Raw genomic sequence first — 22,108 nt, forward strand, 5'->3', positions numbered from 1 at the left:
GGAGTGGGTGAGGGGGGTGCGGGGGGGGAGGGAAGGGGGCGTAGAGTAAGAGGAGGGGGAAATGTTCTATTTCGCCAACCAGCAGGGGGGGGAGGGAGGGGGTAGGGGTGGGGGGGAGGGAGGGGGTAGGGGTGGGGGGGAAGGAGGAGGGGATATGGGAGGGATGGTTGTCTTGATGGGATCACTAAGGAAGATAAGAATGAAAATACAGGTGGAAGGCACACATGAGTAGGATCTTAACATGGAATGTACGAGGTCTGGGGGATAAGGTTAAGAGGGTTATGGTTTTTGACATGGTTACTAGACACCTCCCAGCAATTGTGGGACTAATGGAGACACATAACACTAAGGATAAGACATACTTATTAACACGGAAATGGGCCAAGTTCCAGTATCATTCATGTTTCTCTACCTACTCATGTGGTGTCAGTGTATATATTCACCACAAAGTGGACTACCTTCCACTAGATCAGAAGATCGATGATAGGGGCAGATATGTGTTCCTCCACGGCCAGTGGAATGGGAGACGGTGCATTCTAGCCTTTGTTTATATACCCCCACCATTTTCACTATGTGTTATTAATAGCTTAGTGGAGTTTGCAGAGTCGCGAGGTAAATGCCCCGTATTGGTAATGGGAGACTTTAACTCCGTTATGAACAGCTGTTTAGATAGATACTCTGTGATACCAAATGATAAATATGGGACAAGCCAACCAACACTTCTCAAAAGAATATCACAAGAATTGCTGTTAATAGATGTATGGAGGTATTTGTATGATGATAAGCGAGCGTACTCATGGTTTGGTTATGGGAGTAAAATCATGTCAAGAATTGATATGGCATTAGCTAGCCCAGAACTGGTAGAGCAGATATCGAAAATGAGGTATGAGGTGAATAGTATCTCAGACCACTCCCCAATCTGCCTGACACTTAAAACAACGGTTAAACCTAAGGGTAGAGTGTTTCGGCTAAACCCACATTGGCTAAACCTGATAAATAAAGATGAGAGTATTAGTGACGAGATAGCGGAGTACTGGAAAATTAATCTTGGATCGGCACAAATAGGTTATGTATGGGACGCATTTAAAGCATACCTACGGGGCATCCTTGTTGGCAGAATTCAGGGCTTAAAAACTGAATTCGCCAAGAATGAGAGGGAGTTGGGTGAAAAAATAAAGAAACTAGAGCAGAAACTCCTGGTTAATAATTCACCTGAGACGATGGCGGAGTTAGAAGAGTCTAAGATTTCTCTAAATAATTATCTGGAGAACAAGGCACAACAAAGAGTGTTCTTTGAGGGGGCCCGTTACTTTAGGGAATCTGGGAAACCAGGTAGACTGCTTTCCACTATCGTACAGAATCAGAGGGGGGATGGTAGAATTAAGCGAGTTGAGAGGAGAGATGGGGTGATAACATCCAGCCCGGGAGAAATTGAGCAGGAATTTGTTAAATACTACGGGGACCTCTATGCCTCGGAGGGAGTGGGGGACTGTGGAGACATAGAACACTTTTTGGAGGGGGTCCCGCTCCCTACTCTCTCCGAGGAGGACAGGGAGTATTTGAATGGACCAATAGAACAGGAGGAATTACGTGATACCTTGAAATCGATAAAGGGCAACTCTAGCCCCGGGCCGGATGGTCTCCCCTTTGAGATATATAGAAGATACGGGGAGGTTATCCTCCCAGTACTCCTGCGGGTCCTTAAGGAATCCATGGACGGGGGCGAACTCCCGGCCTCCCTGTCAGAGGCTGTAATAACCCTGATAGGGAAAAAGGGGAAAGACGAGAGTAAGGTGGACTCGTATCGCCCCATCTCTCTTCTCAACACGGACTATAAAATATGTGCCAAATTGTTGGCAAACCGCCTAAAAAAAGTGATAGGTAAGATAATACACCCAGATCAATCGGGTTTATACCGAAACGCCAGGCCCAAATGAATATCCGTCGGGCCCTCCTTAATATCCAGATGAGTGGGGAGGGTGCCCACTCCCTCCTGTCACTGGACGCAGAAAAAGCGTTCGACAGGGTGGAGTGGGCATACCTCTGGAACATAATGCGGGAGCTAAACCTGGGGGACAAATTTATTGGCTGGGTGCAACTACTGTACCAACATCCGAAAGTAAGGATTAAAATCAACGGAGAGACATCTGAATCGATGGTGTTGCAAAGGGGAACTAGGCAGGGGTGCCCCCTTTCACCATTACTGTTTGCCATCTTCATCGAACCATTAGCATGCAAGGTACGATCAGATGATAACATCAGGGGATTCGGGAGTAGGGGCGCCTCAGATAAAATGTGTTTATACGCGGATGATGTCTTGTTTTTCTTGAAAGGCGGGGCGTCGACGGTTCCATACCTGATGCGAACTGTAAATCAATTTGGTCATATCTCCGGCTTCAGGGTGAATTGGATGAAATCAGTGTTACTTCCAATTGGCTACGAAACCAGGAGAATGGATCTTAATGTTAAAATATTGAAATCCACAGATGCACTGGAATACCTTGGAATCAAAATTAGCGCGAGGATCCAGGAATATATAGAATTGAATCTGGCCCCGCTGCTTAAAAGGGTTAAAAATAAAATAAGTATTTGGCAAAAAATACTGATAAGACAGGTAGACCGTATAGCTATTATTAAAATGATTTTGTTGCCGCAGGTCCTCTATGTTATATCTTCATGCCCTGTCTGGATAGGTGACCACCTTTTCAATGTACTGGAGGGAATGATAAATGATCTTATATGGGGGAAAAAAAGGGTCAGGCTCAAACAAAAATACTTATGGCTTGATGAAGAAGATGGTGGCTTGTCCGTGCCCTGCTTCAGAGGCTACTATTATGCATCCCAGCTACAATGGCTAATGATAGAGGATGATAGACTACGTCAGTACCTAGTGGGCGAGTTTGTAGGTCTCCAATATAATATATTTAGTGTCTTGGAAGCTGGGATATTAAAAATAAAGGGTAAGAAGTGCCCTATTAGTAATATGATGCACTTGATATGGTTGAATGTTAAAAAATTATTGGGGATAAATTACTCATTAAAGATTACCCCACTATGGGGGAATATAAACTTAGGCGAGTTTCAGAAGTTAGAGGATTATGTATTTTGGGAAAAAAATGGTATTAAGTTTATTTCACAGATTGAGATAACAGGAAAACTTAGGACATTAGAAGAATTAGGACTTAGTATAAAACTAGACACCCTCACACGTTTTAGATATTTTCGGTTAAAACATGCATTTGACAGCACTGAGAATAAATCGTATTTAATCACTAAACAAGCAGAATTTGTAGAATTTTGTTGTCTCAATAAGGGGACCAAAATATCAATATCACAGATATATAAAAAAATTAAAAAGGGTTTAAGGGGAGTGATAAAGTTTAATAGTGAACAAAAATGGGCACTAGAAGTTGACCCTAACACGTTAGATTGGAGATGTATCTATAAAAGTATAAAAAGAAGTACTGTATCGAGTAATTTTCGACTGATACAGTTCTTTATCGTCCACCGTACCTATATCACCCCATGGGTGCTGAGTAGGATGTATAAAACAAGGGACGCTAGATGCTGGAAGTGCAGGATGGATAATGCGGATTTCACCCACTTGATCTGGCACTGCCCCCTAATGCAGGATTACTGGACTCAGGTTTTTCGGGAGCTGACCAGATCAACAGGGTGTTCAGCCCCAATGGAGATCGCTATAGCGGTGCTTGGACATATCAGGAAAATAGGTCTCGACATAGAAATAGAAACGAAATGGGCCAAAGGATTAATGCTGGCGCGGGTTGTAGTGGCTAGGGAGTGGGGGGCGGTCACACCACCAAACATCGAAGCGTGGAAGAACTTATGTGGGAGGGTATGTAGATATGAATATGCCGGTTCCCATAAATAAATGGAGGATGTGGAGGAAGGAAGAGAAAAAAAATTTGTGGTACCCATCAAGACAACCATGGGGGGGTGGGAAGGGGAGGGGTTATATTGTTTTTCTTGATCTTTTTTTGTTTGGTTTTGTATATGACATGAGGAAAGAAACAGGACAGGGATATATTCTAGATGTCTAAGGATAAGTGACTAACAAATGTATGTGTATATACAGGAATTAGCATTGTTTATGTCCTGCTGTATTACTGTTTATTGCCATGTCGTGTTTCTGAACTTTTTAAACATGATGAAGGAATAATAAAAAAATTATTGAAATATAAAAAAAAAAAAGTATCCGTTCCTTTGCAGGACTGCCCAGGAGGGGTGGAGGAAGTTGGTTGCCAAAAACACCCTCAAATACGCACAGCCTCTTTAAGACTCACGTGGTGCCCTTTTATACCGCTTGTCTAAACCCACAAAAACTAAAGGCACATTGGGCTGGAGTGGTTTTCTAGGAGTGCAACAGTTTCAATTGATTTATGTTGCCACTTTTATGGTGGCCTAACTAAGAGCAGCTTAAACTAGGTCCAGATCCCTGTAGCAAAAAGCTGGGCCACTTTCCTAAATCTTGTATTGAACAGTTCCAGCACATGCTGATGAATCCTGAATATTCATGAGCTCCTAACTTCCCCTGCTAGCTGCTGCTATTTGCAGATGGGAATGTTGTGAATCAACAGCAGTGGGTGGGCAGGAGCTCATGGAGGATATGAGGACTCATTGGCATGAGCTGGAGCTAGCAGGACTTATAGAATAGGGCGGCATTAAACTGTTGACGGATTCCCTTTTGCATTGGTGGGGATCTAGCTGGCATGAGCACGGTGGCCGCTCACAGCATGGTAGCGCTGTTCACTGTATAGTGGCCATTGTTGGTATTGCAGCCCAGGCTCTTTCACTTGAATAGGATTGAGCTGCACATAGAACACGGGACCGATGAACAGGACGTCACTGGCCTAGAATGAGGCCGCAGCTCTTCAAACAAAGCTGATTGTTGGGGGGAGTGGGAGTCGGCCCCTCGCTGACTTAAAAGGGTTTTCATAGCAATAGTATCTGATTGGTGGGGGTCCAACACCCGTAACCCCCACTGGTCAACTGTTTTAGAAGGCAGCGGTGCTCCTCTTGCAGCTTACCAAGCACAGCACCGTCCATTGTATAGCGGCTGTGCTTGGTATGCTTCGGCCCATTCACTTCAATGGGGCAGAGGTGTTCCTAGGCCACGTGACACATTAACTTGTCAGCACTCGGCCTAGGAAGAGCAGAGAGAAGGCCGCAGCGCTCACAGGAGTGCCGATGCCTTCTCAAACAGCTGATCAGCAATGGTCCCGGGTGTCGGACCCCCACAGATCAGATACTGATAACCTATCTAGAGGATAAGACATCAGTATGTAAATCTCGGAAAACACCTTTAATCCTGACGATAGGTCATCAATATTGTACCCTCGGAAACCCCCTTTATACATTTTTGAATATTTTATTATTTAGGGAAAATATTTGCTGTAAAAAGAAGGCAAATAGAAGTGTTCTATATCCACAGCAGAAACATCACATACCGTACTTGCAAGCTGTTGCCTTTTAATATCTACATCAGCATGGTGCTTAGAATTTATGAAGGCCGGCAGTATGGCGATCTGCTGCAGTGCTCTAAATACCCTGCATGACTATAGATGCATTTCTTTGTGTCTTCAGTCACCACTAGGGGGAGCGCAGGCAGCCAGAATGCTGAAAACCAACATGCCCAATTCTTGTATTCTTTATTCTCACACATATAAGATTATCAGTCTGTCACGTTGGATCTTATGGCCAGCTTTACTCTAAATGTTACGTCTGTCAGCCTTCACATGAGAATTTCCAGTACAGTGCGAGAGAGCACAGCACTCTGCTCTCCCATGGAGGGGCAGGGCACTTAACCACTTCAGCCCCGCTAGGTGAAACCCCCTTCATGACCAGGCCACTTTTTACACTTCGGCACTACACTCCTTTCACCGTTTATCGCTCGGTCATGCAACTTACCACCCAAATGAATTTTACCTCCTTTTCTTCTCACTAATGGAGCTTTCATTTGGTGGTATTTTATTGCTGCTGACATTTTTACTTTTTTTGTTATTAATCAAAATATAACGATTTTTTTGCAAAAAAATGACATTTTTCACTTTCAGCTGTGAAATTTTGCAAAAAAAACGACATCCATATATAAATTTTTCGCTAAATTTATAGTTCTACATGTCTTTGATAAAAAAAAAATGTTTGGGCAAAAAAAAAAATGGTTTGGGTAAAAGTTATAGCATTTACAAACTATGGTACAAAAATGTGAATTTCCGCTTTTTGAAACGGCTCTGATTTTCTGAGCACCTGTCATGTTTCCTGAGGTTCTACAATGCCCAAACAGTAGAAAAACCCCACAAATGACCCCATTTCGGAAAGTAGACACCCTAAGGTATTCGCTGATGGGCATAGTGAGTTCATAGAACTTTTTATTTTTTGTCACAAGTTAGCGGAAAATGATGATGATTTTTTTTTTTTTTTTTTTTCTTACAAAGTCTCATATTCCACTAACTTGCGACAAAAAATAAAAAATTCTAGGAACTCGCCATGCCCCTCACAGAATACCTTGGGGTGTCTTCTTTCCAAAATGGGGTCACTTGTGGCGTAGTTATACTGCCCTGGCAATTTAGGGGCCCAAATGTGTGAGAAGTACTTTGCAATCAAAATCTGTAAAAAATGACCGGTGAAATACGAAAGGTGCACTTTGGAATATGCGCCCCTTTGCCCACCTTGGCATCAAAAAAGTGTCACACATCTGGTATCGTCCGTACTCAGGAGAAGTTGGGGAATGTGTTTTGGGGTGTCATTTTACATATACCCATGCTGGGTGAGAAAATATCTTGGCAAACGACAACTTTTCCCATTTTTTTATACAAAGTTGGCATTTGACCAAGATATTTTTCTCACCCAGCATGGGTATATGTAAAATGACACCCCAAAACACATTCCCCAACTTCTTCTGAGTACGGCGATACCAGATGTGTCACACTTTTTTGCAGCCTAGATGCGCAAAGGGGCCCAAATTCCTTTTAGGAGGGCATTTTTAGACATTTGGATCCCAGACTTCTTCTCATGCTTTAGGGCCCCTAAAAAGCCAGGGCAGTATAAATACCCCACATGTGACCCCACTTTGGAAAGAAGACACCCCAAGGTATCCAATGAGGGGCCTGGCAAGTTCATAGAATTTTTTTTTTTTTCGCATAAGTTAGCGGAAATTGATTTTTTTTTGTTTTTTCTCACAAAGTCTCACTTTCCGCTAACTTAGGACAAAAATTTCAATCTTTCATGGACTCAATATGCCCCTCAGCAAATACCTTGGGGTGTCTTCTTTCCAAAATGGGGTCAGTTGTGGGGTGTTTGTACTGCCCTGGCATTTGAGGGTCTCCGCAATCATTACATGTATGGCCAGCATTAGGAGTTTCTGCTATTCTCCTTATATTGAGCATACAGGTAATGAGATTTTTTTTTTCCGTTCAGCCTCTGGGCTGAAAGAAAAAAATGAACGGCACAGATTTCTTCATTCGCATCGATCAATGTGGATGAAAAAATCTCTGCCAAAAAAAAAAAATGGAGGGGAAAGGCGTCTGCCAGGACATAGGAGCTCCGCCCTACATCCATACCCACTTAGCTCGTATGCCCTGGCAAACCAGATTTCTCCATTCGCATCAATCGATGTGGATGAATAAATCATTGCCGGGATTTTTTTTTTTTTATATATATATATACACAAAGTGCTTGCCAAAGCATAGGAACGCCGCCTCCTCCTCAGCTCGTATGCCTTGGCAAACGTATCTGTCACTGCAGAGGAGAAAATCCCGTCTTGCAGCGCCGCATACACCGACTTGCGTGTAATCTGACAGCAGCGCAATGCTTCTGTCAGAATGCACATCGGTGCTGCAGCTGGTCGATCGGTTGGTCCACCTGGAAGGTAAAAAGACAAAAAAAAAAAAAAAAGAAAAAACCAGGCCACAACGCAATAATTTTATTAACTTTGGAACAGAACGTGTAACTTTAACTTTTGGAACTAAACATTAACCTGTTTGCTTACCTGTTTTTTTTTTTTTTTTTTTTTTTTAACCTTTATAGAACAAACCTCTCCTTCCCCATGGGTCAATGTGCAAAGCGCAAATCGCCCAAAGATGTGGCGAAGTGCGTTATGCACTTTGTCCCATGTGAAAGGAGACGTTTGCAAGCAGCAGTGAGTGAATGGGCCCTAATAGCCCTGTGTGCCTGTCCTGGTGAGATGATCCCTATGCTAATAGTGTACCTGTGAGTGGTACTTCCGGAAACACTCTCCAAAGCATAGGGCAGGGTGGTCCGGACAGTCAGGACAGAAATAGCGGGTGTCACGCCTTATTCCACTCCTGCTACAGACACGACATCTTTTTCGGGGTGACGGTTGGGTTGAGGTACCAGGAACGACATTGGGGAAATGTCGCTCGTGTAGACGGCTAACTACACTGGTGGTTGGGGCCACGGAACCTCCTGGATACAGGAGGTTCTCGATGATCTCTTCCTGAAATTTGAGGAAGGATCCAGTTCTCCCAGCCTTACTGTAGAGAACAAAACTATTGTACAGAGCCAATTGAATTAAATATACAGACACCTTCTTATACCAGCGTCTGGTGCGTCGGGAAACTAAATACGGAGACAACATCTGGTCATTGAAGTCGACCCCTCCCATGTGGAGGTTATAGTCGTGGACTGAGAGGGGCTTTTCAATGACACGGGTTGCTCGCTCAATTAGTATTGTCGTGTCTGCGTGAATGGAGGAGAGCATGTAAACGTCACGCTTGTCTCTCCATTTCACCGCGAGCAGTTCTTCGTTACACAGTGCGGCCCTCTGCCCCCTTGCAAGACGGGTGCTAACGAGCCGTTGGGGGAAGCCCGCGCGACTAGTTTGCGCGGTACCACAGGCGCCAATCCGTTCTAGAAACAAATGCCTAAAGAGGGCCACACTTGTGTAAAAATTGTCCACATAAAGATGGTACCCCTTGCCGAATAAGGGTGACACCAAGTCCCAAACTGTCTTCCCACTGCTCCCCAGGTAGTCAGGGCAACCGACCGGCTCCAGGGTCTGATCTTTTCCCTCATAGACCCGAAATTTGTGGGTATAGCCTGTGGCCCTTTCACAGAGCTTATACAATTTGACCCCATACCGGGCGCGCTTGCTTGGGATGTATTGTTTGAAGCCAAGGCGCCCGGTAAAATGTATCAGGGACTCGTCTATGCAGATGTTTTGCTCTGGGGTATAAATATCTGCAAATTTCTGGTTGAAATGGTCTATGAGGGGCCGAATTTTGTGGAGCCGGTCAAAAGCAGGGTGGCCCCTGGGACGGGAGGCGGTGTTGTCACTAAAGTGCAGGAACCGCAGGATGGCCTCAAAACGTGCCCTGGACATGGCAGCAGAGAACATGGGCATGTGATGAATCGGGTTCGTGGACCAATATGACCGCAATTCATGTTTTTTTGTCAGGCCCATGTTGAGGAGGAGGCCCAGAAAAGTTTTAAGTTCGGAAACTTGGACTGGTTTCCACCGGAAAGGCTGGGCATAAAAGCTTCCCGGGTTAGCGGTGATAAATTGTGTGGCATACCTGTTTGTTTCGGCCACAACTATGTCTAAAAGCTCCGCAGTCAAGAACAGCTCAAAAAATCCCAGGGCCGAACCGATCTGAGCCGTCTCAACCCGAACTCCAGACTGGGCAGTGAAAGGGAAAACTACAGGTGCGGCTGAAGTTGGGGACTGCCAATCAGGGTTTGCCAGCACCTCTGGGATTCTAGGGGCTCTACGGGCACGTCTTTGCGGTGGCTGCGACGGGGTCACTACTGCACGTGCCACCGTACCAGCTTCAACTGCCCTTCTGGTGCTCGCTACTTCACCAGGTTGTACGGCAGTGCTGGTACTAGGTCCAGGGAGGGCTGGGCTGCTGGTGTATGCCTCACCACGTAATCCGACAGCACCAGCCCCACTCTGCTGCTCTTGAAGCGGATCCTGCGCAACCTGCGGTCTAGCGACACGGGGCCGGGTACGCCTGGTGGTATCAGGGACCTCAGCCTCCTCGTCCGAACTTTGGGTCAGAGAGCCACTGCTTTCTACAGGTTCGTATTCTGACCCGCTGGATTCATCAGATGAGGGCTCCCACTCCTCATCCGACTGGGTCAGAAGCCTGTAGGCCTCTTCAGAGGAATACCCCCTGTTAGACATGTGGGCAACTAAATTTAGGGGTATTCCCTGAGACTACCCAAGAAAAAAAAAGCAAGCCTGTCTTACAAAGGGGAGGCTAGCGAAGTACCGGAGGCCGCTGCGGTTGATAAAAAATATCAAAACTGATTTTTTTATCGCCGCAGTGCGTGTAAAGTGAATGTGCAGTGATCAAAAAAAAATTTTTTTTTGTCACTGCGGTGGGGCGGGTGTGGGCGAACGCACGTGTGGGCGACCGATCAGGCCTGATCGGGCAAACACTGCGTTTTGGGTGGAGGGCGAACTAAAGTGACACTAATACAATTATAGATCTGACCGTGATCAGTTTTGATCACTTCCAGATACTATAAAAGTACAAATGCTGATTAGCGATACGCTAATCAGCGAATAACGGACTGCGGTGCGGTGGGCTGGGCGCTAACTGATCGCTAACTACCTAACCAAGGGACCTAAACTATACCTAAAACCTAACGGTCAATAACAGTGAAAAAAAAAAGTGACAGTTTGCACTGATCACTTTTTTCTTTTCACTTGTGATTGACAGGGGTGATCAAAGGGTTAATTGGGGTTCAGGGGGGTGATCAGGGGCTATAGTGTAGTGTTTGGTGTACTCACTGTGAAGCCTGCTCCTCTGCTGGATCCAACCGACGAAAAGAACCAGCAGAGGAGCAGGCAGCCATATAACAGATCATATTTACAAATATGATCTGCTATCTGGCACTTTGATTGGATTTTTTAAAAATCAGCAACCTGCCAGCCACGATCATTGGCTGGCAGGTTGCTGACGAAATACCTCTCGATGAAATGCCGGCGCGAACTGCGCACGCGCGGGCGCATACTCGCGTCATCTCGCGTCTCGCGAGATGACGCGTATATGCGTGACTGTGCGCAGCGCTGCCACCTCCGGAACGCACATGTGCGTTAGGCGGTCCGGAGGTGGTTAAAGGGCATCTGTCAGCAGATTTGTACCTATGACTCCGGCTGACCTGTTACATGTGCGCTTGGCAGCTGAAGGCATCTGTGTTGGTCCCATGTTCCTATGTGACCGCATTGCTGAGAAAAATTTGGTTTTAATATATGCAAATGAGCCTCTAGGAGCAACGGGGACATTGCTATTACACCTAGAGGCTCTGCTCTCTCCAAAACTGCAACCCCTCTCCACTTTGATTAATAGGGCCAGGTGTGATGACATTGTCTCTGCCTGGACCTGTCAATGAAAGTGGAGAGGGCACAGCAGTTGCAGAGAGAGCAGAGCCTCTAGGTGTAATGGTAACGCCCCTGTTGCTCCTAGAGGCTCATTTGCATATATTAAAAAATCATTTTTCTCAGCAATGCGGGCACATATGAACATGGGACCAACACAGATGCCTTCAGCTGCACATGTAACAGGTCAGCCAGTGTCATAGGGACAAATCTGCTGACAGGAGCCCTTTAACTTGCTACTCATTCAGGACAAGGGAACAGGTCGGGGTCCCAGCGATAGAACCCCCACTGATCACACAATCCTCCCCTGTCCTGTGGATAGAGGATAGCTATTAAACTTGGCACAAACCCTTTAACTGGGAATCCTAGATTTGCTTCACAGTGATGCAACACATCTGCTGTCTTGTCCCAGGCACGAGAATTACAATACAAAACTGAACAACATGTCGGGGGGGATTTTCTCTTGAATCTTTTTTTTTTTTTTTTTTTTTCCTTGGTTCCCAAATAGCCTGTAATTAAAATGAGTATTCAATGGCGCATAAAGCCCCCGCACTTGTTTACGTGATCTAATATGTCCAATGTGACTAAGTTGTCAGACCCTGCGTTGCTCACATCTGCGTACCACTGCCGTCTTGACATTCTCTTGTTTTTGTAATAAAGCAATTTTTTTTCCCCAAAACACTGCGTACAATAAAATACGCCTGAGCTGTCCTCGTTCTTCCCGCATCTGTTATTGACATATAGTTCTGTAAACGTTTATTATTTACGTAGTTTTTTTGTGTGTTGTACCATAATTTAAAGAGACCCCCGCAGCTCTCCTAACATATTTGTTGTAGTACTTGCTTTTATTCCCCACAGTACACAAAAAAGAACACCTGGAAAACTGAATGCGACTGAGCTAAGATTGATAAAGTATTACTGCTAGTGGTGCTTGGTCAATAATCGCACAACCAAATGGGTGCCCCCTTTATTTTGGGTTCAGCAGCAGGGTATATAATGAAGCAGGGTCACATTAATACTGGGTGGCATCTCCCCTACTGTGATATCGGTGGCCACTCTGGCAATGGTTACGATCTTACTGATGGTGGATTTACTACTGTGATCGTTCCAAGCCCCTCAACTTGGACCCATAGTTCAGCCAAGGTGGTTGTTGGCTGCTGTGCATGGGAGGTTCGTCACCCCATCCAGGTCCAGACATTCCTTATTCAGGGGAGCTGCTGGATACCCTATAGAACAGGCATGCTCAACCTGCAGCCCTCCAGCTGTTGTAAAACTACAACTCCCACAATGCTGTAGGCTGATAGCTGTAGGCTGTTCGGGCAGGCTGGGAGTTGTAGTTTTGCAACAGCTGGAGGGCCGCAGGTTGAGCATCCCTGCTATAGAACATGTTGCGGAGTGCGTGGACGGGTGCTATCTTGTTGGAGCCACGTCTCCCAACTGATTAAAAAAAAAAAAAGGCAGTAGGGCTGGTTCCACAATGTTTTGGACATACCAAAGGCTGGTCAATGCTCTTTCCATGAATACTAGAAGGGAACAGCCATGGCAGCTAATGGTGCCCCCCACCACGACACCCAGTGTTGGTCCTGTGTGTCTCTGCACTATGTGGGTGCTCTCCAGCCCTCCTGCAAGCTCAGGTGCAGCCATTATTAGTACCATAGCAGAACCTGATTTCAACACTGATCACAATCGTTTGCCATTAATGGCCAATTCCGCAGCATATTTTATTAGAACATGGTATTGTGTCTCTATTATTCCTCCTGGGACATGTATGAATAGTTTGATAGCTGGGTGTTAGCCTCCTCATGTTAATAGGGTGTGTCCCTACTCAGTCTGTCACTGTCAGCTCTTTGCATAGAAAGAGTAGACATTAAAGGGGTTATCCCCGATTTTTTTAATTTTTTTTTTCTAATACCCCTTCTCTCATCAATACCTGTGAAGAGATCTATACTTGATGCTCCCCATCTCTCCGTTCCGGCTCCCAGGGTGTCTTCACAGGACTTCCGGTCCCCAGTTGTCAACATGGATGAGCTCCCTGCAGCCCATGACGTGGCCCTGCAGTGACGTGGCCTCATCAGAGACGTGGCCCTGCAGTGACATGCCATTTGAGGGTGACTGAGACCAATGATTAGATGCAGAGGTGCACGTAACCCCATCCATGCTGATGTTATAAGATGCGGACGATAGGTCATGCGCACGATGGGTCATCCATATCAGATCGGAGGGGGTCTGACACCCAGCACCCTCCTCCGATCAACACCGCTTCCTGTTTATTACATTGCACTTCATCTCGAAAGTGCAGTGTAATACAAGTATTTGCTCCATACACCTGACTTGGTGTCGGAACCCCACCGGTCAGATATTGATGACTTATCCTGACGATAGTTCATCAGTATTTTCCCCTTTAATTTTGCAGGTTAGGATGCAGTGGTGTATTTTTAATGTATTTTTATTAAAATATTGCTCAGTGCATATCCAATGAGGCCCAGCATTTTCTGCAAAGCGTGTAGCCTCCCCCCCCCCCCACCCCCCCTGAGTAGTTCTGCGTAGGGGAAGTGCTCAATGGGAGTTTCTGCAATTGCACTTTTTCTTTCAGAAATGCTGCGGTCGTGCCACGATAACAAAAATAATCACTGCAAGAAAAAAGCTAAAAAAATAAATAAATAAGCGTTTTGTGGAGGCCTGGTAGTAGATCGCAATATGTATTCTGTGTTCGGTATTTTATAAGCGGTCCCTGGCAGGAGGTTGGGGTCCTACATGTGGGGATTTCTAATGTGTTGTGCATTGATTAAACCCATGTGGCATGTCAGCGGTGCTCAGTAAGCCTGTGAACTACCATTACATTACCGTCTGGAAGGCATGGCCCTTGTTGGTATGTAATGCTATATTACAGTGGAATGTTTTTATTGGCCGGCTTTTATAAGCTGTATTTCTAGGTTTGCATAACTCCTCGAATCCGTCAGTAGTTGTGCCAGATTTATTTTCTGGTCTAACAAATGGCAGCTTCTTTCCTCCTTATTGTGTTCTGTTCGCAGTAGGGCATGGACTCTACATGTGTGTGCAGATCATCGTTTCAAGAACAAAGGGGGTCATTTACGAACAGATATACGCCAGATTCTGTCGCACGACATGTTGCGGCAGAATCTGCAAATTCTTCCCCACTCACGCCAGGTATGAAGTTGGCACCTCTGCATAACTTTGGCAGTCCAGCTCAGGGGCTTATTAACACTTTTTCTTCAATATCTGCCAAGGGCAGTTCTATCGGATCGCTCCTCCTGCTACCTATGGAATGAGACCCAGCTAACGAATCAAGGAACTAGTATGAACATGCCTCATCATAAAATAGATGCCTCCTCCTGCAAGGCCGTCTGCCTAATCAGAAGTCTGCAGTAGATTTCTGACTTGGTTTGAAGATAAATCTGTCGGGGAGGATGGCCATGCCCCGTTTAGGGAAAGTGGCAAGGTAGGCGTTAAATCTGCAGAGAGATGCAACCATTTTTTTTTTAAAGTCACAAACGCGTAGTTTGCAACTTTTTTTAAGCCACTTTTCTGGTGCAAGGGAGATGATAAATCTCCCACAATATGTGAATTGAAGGTATCCACTTGTTGCGAATCCTGTATTTTGCAGACCGAGAATCAGATACGGCTGTGTGCATGAGAGATGAGACCTTGGGATTGATATGGGCTCAGTTATGTGATGGTCATCCCTGTCTCTCATCTCTAGGACAGGGCCCCAAAAGTGAAGGAGAGCAAAACTCTAACTTTTCCAGAACTCTCTCTCCATTCACGTTTTATGGGAGTTCCAGAAATGGCCAATCCAGCACTCGGCTATTTTCAGCACACTGCGGGGATTCGCTCTGGTAGACAGGGTGTGCGGACGCAGTACAGAGGCAAATTACCAGTTCTTAACTCAAACTTCCGTGTTTATTCACACACAAAGCAAAAAACAAAACATCACTTTGCAGTCTTGGTGTTAGTTCACACACAATGGAAAGTCCACATGGCAAAAATCGCCTTGTTGGCATTTCTGCCTCCAGCAGTCCATAGCAAGATTTTAGGGGGCCCGTTTTGCTTACAGACGGGTCTCAGCCCTCCAGCACGGCACAGGCCTCAGATCCCAGCACACACACCTCCTGAGCTCCACTGTCAGACTGAGGTAATCCTCTTCACCTGGCAGTGCTGGCTGTTTTTTAAGCCTGGCCAAACCCGGCCTGGAACATGGGGAGTAGTCACCCACCCAGAGCCGTCCCAGATCAGCTATACAGCCATACTAAGTATTAAGGTGTCAAACGGCAACTGCTTCTGACACCTAAAAACCGGCTCTTACTCCACCGAGGCCAGGAACCTCGGTGACACGTTGATTCCTTGTACCTTCTTACAACACTCCTAAGAACTAAATAGAGGGTGGCCGCGATGCACCCTCATTCACTTTGGGGGCCTCGTTCTAGACCTAAAGTGGGACCCGCACCTATCAGACATTGGTGTCATATCCTAGTGACTTGCCACCAAAGTGCGAGATGGGCCAACCCCTTTAAAACAGCACCCAGTTGTACCTGGCATTGCTTTCACCAATTTTCTGAAAAAATTGCTGAAAATGTTGAGGGGGTTGTCTGTGCAGAACCATTTTGGAGCTGATAGCGTCTACAGAGAGCACAACTGCTTTGGAGGACCTGGCGTGTCCGAGGCGTCCCATTGATTTTTAAATGAGAATTGTGTAATTCTTCGTTCTACCTGTGGTGGCGCTGCAGGGCAGCTGAACAGTTGTTCAGTGCAGTGATCAGATTTATAGCTTACGTTGTCCAGAGCAGACAACCCTCTCCAAGAAATTTGTCATGACAACAATCCATTTTGTTTTCATTTAGTACAATTATCCATGGCTGACAAATATAGTTTTTTTCCATTCTTGTATAGATGTCCATAAAGTTCAGTTGTCAAGGAAACCATAACTTCTTCATAGTTGCTTAAATGGAAAGCATAGCGCCTTACAAGGTTGTTCTTACAAACTTAAGGTTCAAGTGAGGTAACACATGTCCTTCACGTGCTGCACATACCATTTCACCAGGCCTCCGCTACCTCGTTACCATCAAGAATCTCAAAATATCTGCAAGATACGTTACTACGATATCAACAAGGGCTTTTATCATCATTGGTACACATAAAGACACTGCTGATGCCTCCTCCCATAGGTCCTGATAGAGCATATGGATAACATGGGGGGAGGCCCACACTCAGGAGCCCCCTTTGTGAGTCGCTCTGTACAAGCTGCTTTTCTGGCAAACCTGAATGACCGCCATGTAATACTACATTTCCACTGCAGGGGGCACTGCAGGAGAAATGCCTGGCTGGCTGCAGCTTTCCTTGGCAAGATCTTTATTTTTTTTGCCAGGGGTTGAGTTCTGAAAGCGGTTGTTACCTTATGTTGCCTCAATGCATCTAAAACCAAGCAGTTTTGTATCTATACCTCCTGTGCATTTCCACGGTAACAGACAGCAAACAAACCTTGTGTAGTCGGACTCTGCAGTCATACTCCCCTCATCTGTCCGTTAGGAAGACATTGGGGGTAGAAGGCAGTTCTGGACCATGTGAACAGGGCCTAAATACATCTGAAAGTCTGAATACTGCGTAACATGGAGGGAACAAAAAGTAACATTTGCTTGGCCAGAACTTTTGAAATTTGCTAGTAATTCTGGGTGGGAGGTCTTAGAGCTAAGACACCCTTATATTTTCAGAAAGAAGGGTATCGGGATGGGGCATACTTCTTGCAGCATGAGGGGTGCAGTCCATAAGAATGCATTGTGTTCCATGTACATTTATCTTTTTAAGATCTTAATGCAACCATTGTAATTCCACCTTTACGCCAGTCTATGATATCCTCCGTGCTGCCAGCGGATGCAGGCCTAGTCATAAATTAGGGGCATCCTCCAGCAGTCTGTGCACCTAAACACAAATCTACGGCAGCTAAATGAAGATAAATGTGCCAGGCCTAGGATCGGGTCCTCACCACGCCCCACCACGGAAAGTGGCGAGGGTGAAGTGCAAACAAGATTTGTCACAACTGGCGTTTAAGAAGTCACAAACACAGGGTTTGCAACTTACCCCAGAAAAGAGGCATGTGGGGGGTGATCAATTTTCCCGATGGGGTAAAGAGACAATTTACACCCAAGTTGCATGAAAGTCAAAAATATATATCCACAACTTTCACTCCGAAAAGAAGAGGATAGCAGGAGGCGAGGTGGGGGGGGGGAAGCGATCCTCTAATGCATAAGGCTGGGTTCACACCTGAGCGTTTTACAGCGCGTTCCTACGCGCTGTAAAACGCTCAACAAGGAGAAACCAATGATTCCCTATGGGAATGGTTCACACTTGGGCGTTTTACAGCGCGTACGATCGCGCTGTAAAACGCCCGACGCTCCAAAAAGTACATGAGCGACTTTTGGGGCGTTTGTGGCCATAGGACACTGTAGTGAATCACACAAACGCGCGTTTACTATTACAAAAACGCGCATAAAAATGCGCGTCAAAAACGCGCGTAAAACGCACGTTTGCGCAACGCTCAAGTGTGAACCCAGCCTTAATGGACTCGTTAGCGTGTGTGTCTCCAGGTTTTCTTATTATGTGTTTTTGTCTAAAGAGTTAACTCCATTTTGTAAAGCCGGGATCAGCAACCTCCGGAGCTCCAGCTGTTCTGAAACTACAACTCTCAGAAACCTCCTAACATTTCTTATGGGAGTTACAATAACAGCCTAGTAGATGTGCATGCTGGGAGTTGTAGTTTCACAGCAGCTGCAGTGCTGAAGGTTGCTGATCTCTCTTGTAAAGCCAGGGAAGATCTGTAGGATATGCCTTTACTTTGGGGGGGTTGTCCGGCCACTGGGTATGCAAGGGAGCTACAGACAACCATAATCAATTAAATAGTGTCCGGACACAGTAATGCAGGGGAAAAAACGTGGAGGGGAGGCAGTGCTAAACCAACCAGATCGGTGAGGGTCCCAGAGGTCAGACCCTCAGCGCCCATAAAGTGATCCTCCTAACAGTCTTTGAAATGCGTAAAATGCCATAGACATAGCAGCAGGAAGAGAGACAGGAGATGGCACGTGCACACTGCGCGCGCCTTCCCTTCATACAGCGTATTGTCGGATGTCGGACCCCCGCTGATCTGATACTGATGACCTATCCTGAGGATAGGTCACCAGTATTAGGCCTCATGCACACGACCGTTGTGCGCATCCGTGTCCGTTGTTCCGTTTTCTGTGATTTTCTGCGGACCCATTGACTTTTAATGGGTCTGTTGAAAACTCGGAAAATGCACCGTTTGTCATCCGTGTTTCCTGTCCGTCAAAAAAATACGACCTGTCCTATTTTTTTTTGACGGACAACGGTTCACGGACCCATTCAAGTCAATGGGTCCGTGAAAAAACACGGAGGCACACAAGATTGTCATCCGCATCCGTGTCCGTTTTTTTCCTATCATTTTCCAGGCAAACTTGACTTAGATTTTTGGCTGTTCTCAGAACTCCATAGAAATGAATGGATCATGCTGGGAGTCGTAGCTTCAGCACAGCTGGAGTGCCGGAGGTTAGCCATCACTGGCTAGGGGATAACTTGTTATAATCGGAGTACCCCTACAATTAAGGCTGCATTTAGACAGATATAATATGGGTGCTATTTTACTCCCATATTATGGATGCAACACCTGAACCTCCTGCAGCTCATCACATAATGAGTTAGATTGCCATACCTCAGGTTCAGGGCGCTCCGGGTATTGCATCCATAGTATGGGCACAAAAAAATCCCTGTATTACAGCTGAATACTGTTAAAAATAAATAAAAATACTTTGGTAATTGAAAACTATTTATGGCAACGGTCAGTGAGGGAAAATATATTTAGCCGATGAAGATCTTTACCATCTGTCAGAAATATATTAGATATTCCTCTAGTGCGATAAGCCTTATCACTATCACTACATCGCTAAAGAAGCGGTCCGTGTATTTTACTCTGTAGATTGGGCATGGCCTGGATAGGGACTGTGTGACTGTATTGCACTGCGTTTTTTTCGCGCAAAAATCTGTGCATAGTCTCAAAGTGGGCACGTTGGCCTCACAGTGACACAGAGGAGAGAGAAGTCTCTGTGTCTCTCTCCCTGTGTACCCAGTCAGCCCTGCCCCCTCCAGGTGGTGCTGCCAGTGTCAAACTGTGCAGGGCACACCCCGACTGATAATAACACCCAGATGGAACTGTATTGCATATGCGAAAATGTCGGGCGTCACTGCGTTCATGAGTGCAATAAAAAGAATCATTCAGCAAATCGATGGAGTGCCGGTTTTCTCTTCATTGCAACTGTATTGCAGACTGCTGGCAATTCATTCCCAGATTATAGAGGATTGGCACACCATATAATCCTGGGGCATGTATTCTTGTTACTACATGGGGATTGGGGGATATAAAACAGATATCTGGAGAGGTGACTGGTCATCTTTAAAGTGTGGTGGTCATTGTGTGTGGACATATTACTGTACTTTTTTGTACAATGGACAGATAACAGCAATGTATGCATTTTCCAAGTCTACAAATTATTAATGGGGGTTCCATGCTTTGTGTGCCCTTTAGACAAAGAAGCAACATATACCTTACCGAAACAGTAAGCTTACACGGCTCCTAAAAGATTCGCTGGGAGGAAACTGTCACACTATCATGATCGCTGCTGTTAGCCCCTCTTCACTGTCATACGATGATACCTACAATACTCTGAAGTATGCAAACCGAGCCAAGGATATCAAATCTGCTGTAAGTGAAGATCCTAGCGTTTTCCATTTTGCTCATTGCTCAGAAAAAAATATTTATATATATATATTTATTTATTTTTTTGCATTTTTGAGAAATTACTGTGAAAATCCATGTTTAAAGGGGTTTTCCAGGCTCCTGAAATTGGTGATCTGTCGGTGAGTGTCTGATACTCTGCTCCCCCACAAGGAAGCAGACAGCTCCGTTCAAAGTTTAGTGGCCGTATTGGGTTACTGCAGCTCAGCTCCCGTTGAATTGAATAGGAGCTGAACCACAGTAACCCAACATGACCACTACACGTTGAACGGAACTGTGCGTCCTGTTTTACTCCGTGTTATATTGCCGGAGGCTGCAGGAAACAGCTGATCGTGGGAGGTGTTGGACCTTCAACGATCAGATGGTTAGGTAATCAGGGCTCATGCACACGACCGTATGTATTTTGCGGTCCATAAAATACGGATGACGTCCGTGTGCATTCCGTATTTTACGGAACGGAACAGCTGGCCCTTCATAGAACTGTACTATCCTTGTCCGTAATGCGGACAATAATAGGACATACGGAAACGGAATGCACACGAAATACCTTCCTTTTTTTTTTTTTTTTCCGCGGACCCATTCAAGTGAATGGTTCCGCATACGGTCCGCAAAAAAAAAAAAAAACTGAACGGACACGGAAAGAAAATATGTTTGTGTGCATGAGCCCTCAATGACAGGAGCCTTGAAAACTTATTTTGAAGGGTTTGTGAATGAATATGCAGCTGAAGAGACGCGACTGTAAGCTGGGCGAGACAGCTGCCGAGGCAGTCTTCAGGCACCTGTGGGATTTGCAGAGGTGCTCCACTAAAATGTAAAAAAATAAAAATTGGACTTGACAGCGCCTCAAGTGCCATGTCCACCTTGATAACTTTTTAATCGCTACAGCGCGTCTTAAATTAAAAAAAGAAAATATGTAACTTTGAACAGTCTTAAGGGGTTACTGTCATGTTTTAGCATGTTACTGCTGCAGCAGCATTATGCACAATCTTTAGTTTCTTCACATACCACTGTTTTACTTGAGTTTTTCCCTTAGTTACGACTGTTTAAACATTTACTATATGAGGACCTTCTCAAGATGGCTCCTCTGCCAGTTCTCTTAGGCCAAAACTGCTTTCCCTCACTTCCCATACACACTTGCTGTAGACAGCAGCTCCCTGCCAGCCAATCAGATTGGATTACTGAGAGACACGCCTCCTCACTCTGAAGCCTAATGCAGGCATGCAGTGTGAAGGACCGCCCCTCCGTCTTCTGCTTATACTAAAAGGGAGACAGATGAGCCCTAGCAACAGTCTTTTAAGGGAGCAGTGGAAAGGGACGGGACATTAATGAAAGCTGTTATTATAAGGTTATTACAGATCTTTTGACAATCATTGACAGACTAACTCAGGTATACATGCCTAATAAACTAGCAAATAAAAATGAGTTACCCTTTAATGAAAAAATCTTTTTATGTCTACAGCACCCATGCAGACTTATGTGTTTCTATAGTAAAAGACTAAAAACCCTTCTGAACCTGCAGTCATGCTGTTCCCCGTCTGTACTGAGTGTACATTGGCAAGAAGTTGACAATAGGTGGAAGAATCAGACTACACAGACTGTACTCTGTAAGAATGGAGACACATAGGTCTGTATAGGAGATGCTGGTACGCAGCGATAAGAGATTTTTAATAAAGACTAAATGCAAAGTTGCTGCATTTGTTATTTAATATGCACCGATAAAAAATAAAAATAAATTACAAACCTGTTAGAGGAGCTGTCTCCTTTCCTGACAAGTCTGTCTTAGTGACTGCTCGCATTGCCCTTGTAATAACAATTCTGGGGCATCTATTCTTATGACTCTCTTCTGCCACTCCTTTTAGTATTCCTACTAAAAGTTTATGAATGAATTGTCAGCAGTCTGCTATAAAGGTCCAGAAGGGTCTATCCAG

General features: G+C 45.3%; 2 protein-coding genes across 2 annotated transcripts in view; one reads left to right on the top strand and one right to left on the bottom strand.

Annotated features, from left to right (window-relative positions):
• Positions 1-22,108, bottom strand: part of METTL15 (methyltransferase like 15) — a 285,871-nt gene that overhangs the window by 256,603 nt on the left and 7,160 nt on the right. The gene's annotated exons all lie outside the window — the stretch shown is intronic.
• Positions 1-22,108, top strand: part of LOC122920060 (kinesin-like protein KIF18A) — a 72,219-nt gene that overhangs the window by 39,403 nt on the left and 10,708 nt on the right. Inside the window, exon 7 of the mRNA XM_044269271.1 lies at positions 19,971-20,147. Within this exon, the coding sequence (XP_044125206.1) occupies positions 19,971-20,147 (177 nt within the window). The remainder of the gene's footprint in view (positions 1-19,970; positions 20,148-22,108) is intronic.

The sequence above is a fragment of the Bufo gargarizans genome, chromosome 10 (assembly GCF_014858855.1).
Source record: "Bufo gargarizans isolate SCDJY-AF-19 chromosome 10, ASM1485885v1, whole genome shotgun sequence".
Taxonomy (NCBI): Eukaryota; Metazoa; Chordata; class Amphibia; order Anura; family Bufonidae; genus Bufo; species Bufo gargarizans.